Source organism: Chiloscyllium plagiosum, chromosome 4, assembly GCF_004010195.1.
Source record: "Chiloscyllium plagiosum isolate BGI_BamShark_2017 chromosome 4, ASM401019v2, whole genome shotgun sequence".
Classification (NCBI taxonomy): domain Eukaryota; kingdom Metazoa; phylum Chordata; class Chondrichthyes; order Orectolobiformes; family Hemiscylliidae; genus Chiloscyllium; species Chiloscyllium plagiosum.
The window spans coordinates 83,392,596-83,400,881 of record NC_057713.1 but is presented as its reverse complement, the minus strand read 5'-3'; the positions used below and the strand labels follow the sequence as shown (position 1 = coordinate 83,400,881).

The 8,286-nt window shown below is 40.7% G+C and overlaps 1 protein-coding gene across 7 annotated transcripts in view; it reads left to right on the top strand.

The window, feature by feature from the left end:
* ubr5 (ubiquitin protein ligase E3 component n-recognin 5) overlaps positions 1-8,286 on the top strand; it is a 169,365-nt gene that overhangs the window by 30,480 nt on the left and 130,599 nt on the right. For 6 of the 7 annotated variants that reach the window (XM_043688517.1, XM_043688519.1, XM_043688516.1 and 3 more), the window contains exon 3: positions 6,171-6,252. The exons of the other annotated variant lie outside the window; for it this stretch is intronic. In XM_043688517.1, coding sequence (XP_043544452.1) covers positions 6,171-6,252 — 82 coding nt within the window. The remainder of the gene's footprint in view (positions 1-6,170; positions 6,253-8,286) is intronic. 7 annotated transcript variants of the gene reach the window in all.

Below are 8,286 nucleotides of genomic sequence, written 5' to 3'. Positions count from 1 at the left end.
AGAGAAGTGGAAGATGTAAACGGGGAGGAGCAATGGGATAAAAAAGGAACCAAATTACATAAATATCGTGTATTCATTGAATTCAGTGTGTGTGTGTCACTGCCTTGTAGACAGTGGACAGCGCACCCTCTTGCAAGGGTAAAATAAATGACACTACTGAATCAGATCTTGTCTCGGACTGAAATTATTGAACTGAGTGAGCTTTGTTTCTCACAATTACATTGTATGCAGATGATTGTCTTATGTTTTTGTCAAATCCCGTAATTTCGGTAGTTCATGTGATGCAATGCGTTAATTCACTTGTTGCCTTTCTGGGCGATAAGATTAATTTTACAAAGTTGGAGGCCATGCCTATGGAAGTTCTTAGGGAAATAACTGATACTGAGGGCAAATCTTGATTTCCTTTTAAATGGTCACTGGGGTGGTTTTTCTGTTTCAGTATCTTCATTATATCTGTCTTTGATCATTTTTTTAACATGAACTGTGACCATTTATTTGACAAAATTAAACAAAGATGTGAGGCATTTCCAATCTCCTGTCGAGGTCGGATATCTGTTATTAAAATGAATGTCCTTCCTCATTTCCTACCACCCGTGTGAATGCTTTCTTTGATGTTTCCCAGACAGATATTTTAGAAACATAATGGCTCTTTTAGCTTTTATATTTGGTACCATAAGCGATTCTTTATCAAGCTAACAAAATTGCAACTGCTCCACAGATTGTGGGGAGTTGGTCTCCCCAATTAAAAGCTATCAATTAAGCTCTTTTATCATCCTATGTTAGTGCCTGGGCCGCTGAGGACTCGGAGTCAATACGGCTAGACATTGAGCCCTCTCAGACAAAGTGAACCCTTATTAATCTGTTGTTCTTAGATAAAATGACAACATTTGTGGAGGATTGTTAATAAATAACGATTATCAATACTGTTAAAACTTTAAGGACAATGCGTCAGATCGAGGGCAATACAGCCAAAACCACGTTTCTTACCCCTTAAATTGGTATACCAGGTTGTCAATCGGGGAAAATGGATTCCAGGTTTAAACTGTGGACAGCGAGGGGGTACCTTGCTTGGGTAATTTAGAATTGGTAGAATCCCTACAGTGTGGATACAAGCCCATTGGAACTCTGAAGAGTAACCCACCAAACCCATTCCCCTACCATCCTATATTGATCCTGACTGATGTCTGAACTTACAGATCCTGGAACTCTATGAGCGATTTATCAATTGCCGATTCATCTAACCTGCACATCTTTGTGACTGTGCGAGGAAACCTACGCAGACACAGTTGAGAACATACTAACTCCACACAGCCAGTCGCCCAAGACTGGATCCAAATCCGGGACCCTGGTGCGGTGAGTCAGCAGTGCAAACCAATGAGCCACCACGTGTAACGTGAGGGAGAAACAATGATACCATTTGATCAAATAACTCGTAAATATGGACTACCTGGTAGGGACTTCTTATGTTTTTTTTTTCCAGATTAGTGATTTGATTTTAAAAACACACACTTTTAACAGATTCATCCAGATCCAATACAGAGAAGTGGGTGCATATTGCTAAGGATACACTCTTTGTTAGTACCCTTTATCATTTGTTGCAGAGATTTTCTCACAAAATTCAGTGTGGGATTATCTCCAGCATGTCCTAAATGCAGAATGACTAGAGGCACTCTTACTCATTGCATGTGGTCCTGCTGAAGGCTTCGTATATATTGGATCACTGTGTTAGGTGTGCTAGAGTGGGTCTTGGGGACCGAATTGGAGGTGGACACCGTTTCTCTTTTTCATGGGCCTGCCCAGAGTATCTTACGCAGATGCACATGGGAAAAAAATTACATCCTTACTTTCTGTGCTAGGAAAACAATATTCTGTTGTGTTGGATATCTGAAACTCCGAGGGCCTGTTGGGTCTTTGTAAGCTCATCATGGAGAATATCCATTTGGACCTTCTCACCAGTATGGTCATAGAGATGTACAGCATGGAAACACACCCTTTGATCCAACCCATTCATGCTGACCACATATCCCAAACCAATCTAGTCCCACCTTCCAGCACCCGGCCCATAACACTCCAAACCCTTCCTATTCATATACTCATCCAAATGCCTCTTAAGTGTTCTACTTGCACCAGCCTCCACCACTTCACCTGGCAGCTCATTCCATACACGTACCATCCTCTGTGTGAAATAGTTGCCCCTTAGGTATCTTTTGTATCTTTCCCCTCTCACCCTAAAACTATACCCTCCACTTCTGGACTCCCTGAACCGAGGAAAAAGACTTTACCTATTTACCCAATCCATGGCCCTTATAATTTTGAAAACCTCTATAATGTCACCCCTCAGCATCAGATGCTCCAGCGTTTATAAACCTCTATAAGGTCACCCTCAGCCTCTGACACTCCAGGGAAAACAGCCATAGCCTGTTCAATCTCCCGCTCGCTCAAATCCTCCAACCCTGGCAACATCCTTGTATATCTTTTCTGAACCATTTACAACATATCTCTGATAGGAAGGAGACCAGAATTGCACGCAATATTCCAACAATGGTCTAACCAATGTCCTGTACAGCTGCAACATGACATCCCAACTCCTGTACTCCATACTCTCACCAATAAAGGAAAGCATACAAACACCTTCTTCACTATCCTATCTACCTGCGACTCCCCTTTCAAGGAGCTATGAACCTGCACTCCAAGGTCTTTGTTCAGCAACACTCCCTAGGCCCTTACCCCTAGGTGTATAAGTCCTGCTAAGATTTGCCCTCCCAAAATGCAGCACCTCGCATTTATCTGAATTAAACTCCATCTGCCACTTCTCAGCACATTGGCCCATCTGGTCAAGATCCTGTTGTAATCTGTGGTAACTTCCTTCGCTGTCTACTGCACCACCAATTTTGGTGTCACCTGCAAACTTACTAACTATACCTCTTATGCTCACATCCAGATCATGTATATAAATGATGAAAAGTAGTGGACCCAGCACCTATCCATGCGGCACTCCACTGGTCACAGGCCTCTAGTCTGCAAAACAACCCTCTGCCTTCTATCTTTTTTGAGCCAGTTCTGTATCTAAATGTCGAGTTCTCCCTTATTTCATGAGATCTAACCCTGCTCACCAGTCTCCCATAGGGAACCTCGTCGATTGCTTTACTGAAGTCCATATAGATTACATCTGCCCTCATCAATCCTCTTTGTTACTACTTCAAAAAACTCAATCAAATTTGTGAGACAGGATTTCCCACACAGTTTGCCTGTAATTTATCCATCCCTAATGCCTCACATCTTTTGGTCAACAGCCAGCTCATAAAGTTTGAACTGGAGCAACTCTTCAAATATTTGCTGCAAGCTCTTTTGCTCAGGACCAAACTGGTAACCAGAAGCTCCCGAATCCTGCAACTGATAAATAACCTGGCCTGATACACTTACAGAGGAACCTTGATTCTCTGGCATTCGATTTGTCCACATATCTGATTTTCTGGCAAGATTGCAAGGTCCTGTTGCTTGGCTAAACTTTGTTATCTGGAATACAATTAACCGAACACAATACTGCTCACCCATGTCCTTTGGATAACCGAGGTTCCTCTTTAATGCGTTTTTAGGAATGAACGAATTACTTTATTGAATTTTTTATATATATTGTATTGACCTTATCATCAGCCACAATTCTATGAGGAACCTTAGAAATAAACTTTAATAAATTCTGTACTCGCCAATTAACCAGTTGCTTCTCCTTTAGCAGAGTAAAAATTGATGGCTTCGTGTTACCAATACTCAGACTTGGCAGTATATTGTAGATTTATTGATTGAATTCAAATTCCTCTTGCTGCCATGGTGAGGTTTGAGCATTAGGCTGGGTCACTAAATTATTAGACCAGTGACATTACCACTACACCAGCATCTTCCCTATTCATAATGATTTATTTGTATAGACTTCTCTCATTTGTGCCAAAATTTGTTATAGTGTATTGCATTAAAGCTAAACTGATTTGCTTCCATGCACTAATGTCCTGTGACAGTGGATTGCTTTTGAAGTAAAGCATAATTGTTCGTTTAATAAAACAAAAACCTGGAGAGAGTCTAAGTCTGAAACAAAAACAAATTCTGGAGAAACTCGGCAGGGCTAGCAGCACCTGTGGAAAGAAAGCAGAGTTAGAATGTTTCAAGTCCAGTGACCCTCCTTTGGAGCTGATAGCTCAGAAAAGATGGTATGTATGTTGAAGACAGTGGGCATATGTGGCAGAGATGGGACCAGAGACACAGAATGAACAACAGTTGGGGAGACAACTGGATGATAGCATGTCAGGGAGAAAGAAAAGCTGATGATGAGAACCATAACTAGATGAAAATAGGTTGGCTGTACTGAAAGCAGCCCATGTCATTGATGGCCTGGTGTGGCAAGTGGGTAAAGCTTGGGGAAGGTGGTGTTCAGGTTCTAAAATTAGTGAACTTAATCTTGTGTCCTGAAGGCTGCAGGGTCCCTAAATGGAAAGTGAGATGCTGTTCTTTCAACTTGCACTGAGTTTCACTGGAACACTACAGGTCTGAGATGGAAATGTTGGACCAGGACTAGGGTGGTGGTGAGTTGGCAGGCAACTAGAACTCAGTCACTTTTTGCAAATAGAATGTAGCTGTTCCACAAAGTGGTCGCCCAGTCTCTGTTTCAACTCCCCAATTAAGGGGAGACCAGTGTGAACAGTGAAGAAGTGGACTAGATTGAGTGAAGTGCAGGTAAATTGCTGCTTCACCTGGAAACATCCAGAGGATTATAAGCCATTATTTCTACCAGCTCCAGTGGTATGCCCTCACCAGACAGATTCCATTGCCCTCCCTTGTCAGCAGGGTTATTTCCTCTAGGAGCCACTGGTCCACTTGTCCTGTACTCCCAACACATCCCCATGTGGCCATGGCATCTTCCTGCACAATTGCTGAAGGTTAGACCTGTTTGTTTATGTCCTCCCTCTTCACTATCTAAGGCTGCAGTCACAACTTCCTTTTGAAGCAATGATTTACCCGCACTTCACTCAATCTTGTTTACGGTTATTGCTGCTTATGATGTGGTTTCCTTTACATTGGAGAAATGAAACGCAGACTGGACTTCCATCTACAAAAATGATCCCAGACCTCCAGTTGCCTCCCACTTTAACACAATTCTCTGGCCAACATTTCTGTCTTGGACCTACTGCAGTGCTTTCGTGAGCTCGGTGCAAATTGGAAGTATAATGTCTCAAGGCCACTGAACATGAAACGTTAATTCTGTTTTATCTTCACAGATAATTGGTAATTTACTAAAATTTCACAATATAGGGATAATATCCAGGATAATATTCTGGAAACATGAATTCAAATTCCATCATAGCAGCTGGTAGAATTTAAATTCAACAAATCAATCTGGAATTGAAAGCTTGTCTCACAGATAGTGGCTGTGAAATTGTCATTGCTGCTGTCTACTGTCAGGAAATCTACTGTCTTTACCTGGTCTGGCCTAAATGTTATCCATTGCCACAGCAATGTATTTGACTTAACTTTCCTCTGAAATGACCTGCTGTGCTTTTCCAGCAGCACAATCTCAACTCTGACCTCCAGCATTCCTGATGAAGGGCTCCAGCCCAAAATGTTTACTTTCCTGCTCTTTGGATGCTGCCTGACCTGCTCTGCTTTTCCAGCAACACACACTCTCAACTCTGAAATTACATGCCAAGCAATTGAGGATGGACAACAAATGCTGGCCTTGCCATATCATTATGCAAGACTAAAAAGGGAGCTGCTGCTTTAATATGGATGTTTGTTATCTTGCATGTTAAATCTGGATAAATGAGTTTTGGTCACAGCAGTTGACAGTTTAAATTACACATTTAGGAATAATGCAGTGTGTTTGAAATCCAACATAGAATTATAAAAATAAATCTTTAGATCTGCACTTAGGATTTTTCAGTCTTGATGAGTGCAAGTTTGCAGGCTGCCTTATGAAGCCAGATATTTCTCTTGAGGACAGGAGATTTGCTTTTGGGTAGGTACTAAGCTATTAAGCAAAATTGAAAGTTTGGGGCTAGGTCTCCAGTTTGTTGACTAAAAACATTGTCCAAATAGGTTTCAGAAATGGAAATTAGAACAACAAATTTTAAACATTTTGTACAGCATTTTACATCTTGAGTGACTTTGTAATTTCTTTCCAGTCACCCGCCTCTGAATGTTTTGGAACAGGCCACAATTAAGCAGTGTGTGGTGGGACCAAACCATGCAGCATTTCTTCTAGAGGTAGTGTATGTTTATTAAAATTGTTTATTAAATGATTAAATCAAGAATGGTTATCTAAAGTGATATCATGTACTTGAATTTTCATGTTTAAATATTATGGTGTATTGTTTTTGAGGGGATAGCGAATCAAGGACAAAATCAATATAACTATTGTCAAATGTCACTAAAATGAAATTTGTTTGCAATAACTGGGAAAATTGAATAAGATCCATCTTCAGTTATAAATTGATTTAAAGGGAAATATTTTGAGCAGCTTGTGTGCAGTGTTATAAATTCTTTCATGAGTTAAGTTGAGCTGTGGTTGACTTTTTTTTTGGGAACCTTTTAGGAGGCACAGTGCCTCACAGTGCAAGGGATCCGGGTTTGATTCCAGCCTCAGGCGACTGTGTGTGGAGTTTGCACATCTCCGGGTGCTCCGGTTTCCTCCCACAATCCAAAGAATGTGCGCATTGGGTGAATTGGCCATGCTAAATTGCCTGTAGTGTTAGGTGCGTTATTCAGTGATAAATGTAGGGGAATGGTTCTGGATGGGTTACTCTTCAGAGAGTCTGTGTGAACTTGTTGGGCGGAAGGGCCTGTTTCCATACTGTAGGGAATCTAATCTTAATTTGGTGACCGGTCTGCTTTTTAAAATGTGGAAATCATAAATTATTGTCTTAATTAACCAGTTCTTTTAGCTTTACCACCACATATGGCACGCAATAATAGCCAAGACTGCAAATTAAGGGTCTGGTGGCATTATTATTCTGCTGTTAATCCAGACACCCTTGTAATGTTCTGATGTTTCGAGATCCAATCCTGCCAGGGTAGATGGTAGAATTTGAATCCAGTTAAAAGAAAAAAATTGTGATTAAAAGTCTAATGATCATGAATCCATTGTTGAATGGTGGAAAAACCCATCTTATTTACAGATGGCCTTTAAGGAAGGAGACTGCCATTTTTACTTGGTCTGACCTACATGTCACTCTAGACCTATAGCAATATGTCTCTCAACTGCCCTCTAGGCAATTATGCATGGGTAATAAATGCTAGCCTAGCCAGTGACACCCTCATTCTGTGAATTTAAAAAAAAATCAGATGTTTGATTGCATCAGCAAAGAGCTTGCTCGGTGCCTCAGCTAGTTCATACCATGTAATTAGGCATATCTTAATGGCCTTAACCTAAATTCAGATTCAAAAAGCAACCAGGTCTGGACCTTTAACTATTAATGTCAATAGATCATGTATGATTGGAATTTTGTGCCTTCACTGCACTGCCAAGAAAATACCTCTGTCTCCTTGACCTGATCAGTTCTTTCCGCATGCTGTTCCTTGGCAAAATCATCCAAAAGCACCATGCCAGATTTCAAATCAAGTGATGATAGTTTCTTTGTTCTTTGCTCCTGAAAAGCACTGAAACATGTCACTTATTATTTGTTAATATTTTCCATTCTTAATCTTCCATGCTGTTTGATATCTCTCATACTGTATTTATTTATTTGAATCATCTGAATTGTCCCTTTTCTGTGTCTGCCTATTTAAATTGGGCCTTTTATGCTACTGTTCTTGTCCTCATTGCTTTAAGACTACAGTATATCCCTTTTGTATCTTGATGGCTTGAACTCCAGTGAAACAGGAAGCAGTAGTTAGTCTGTCCCTAGAAGTTAATAATTCCTATCAGTGTCCCCCATAAATATTTCCAGTATTCATATCCTGGGCCTTTTAATGTACACTGTTTATTTTCTTTTGCATTGCTATGCTTGAGTTATCTCAAAGGGAGCAACTTGAGAGCACCCTGCGAAAGCTGGGTTTCTGTGCAACCACATGTTAGCTACTTAAAGGGTATGTTAATGACAACGTTGTGCCAGACAGCTATGGGCTGTTAGTTGAGCATCTTTTTATTCAGGTTATCTGACTGCATTTGGAATGGTTGCTATATGGATTGTAAAGAAAAATATATGTAGTGAATCTTGTCCAAGAATCATTGGACTGCTTTGGCTCTGTGCTGATGTTGACCTCCATGTTCCAGGAAAGTAGCAGTTTATTTCATTAGGG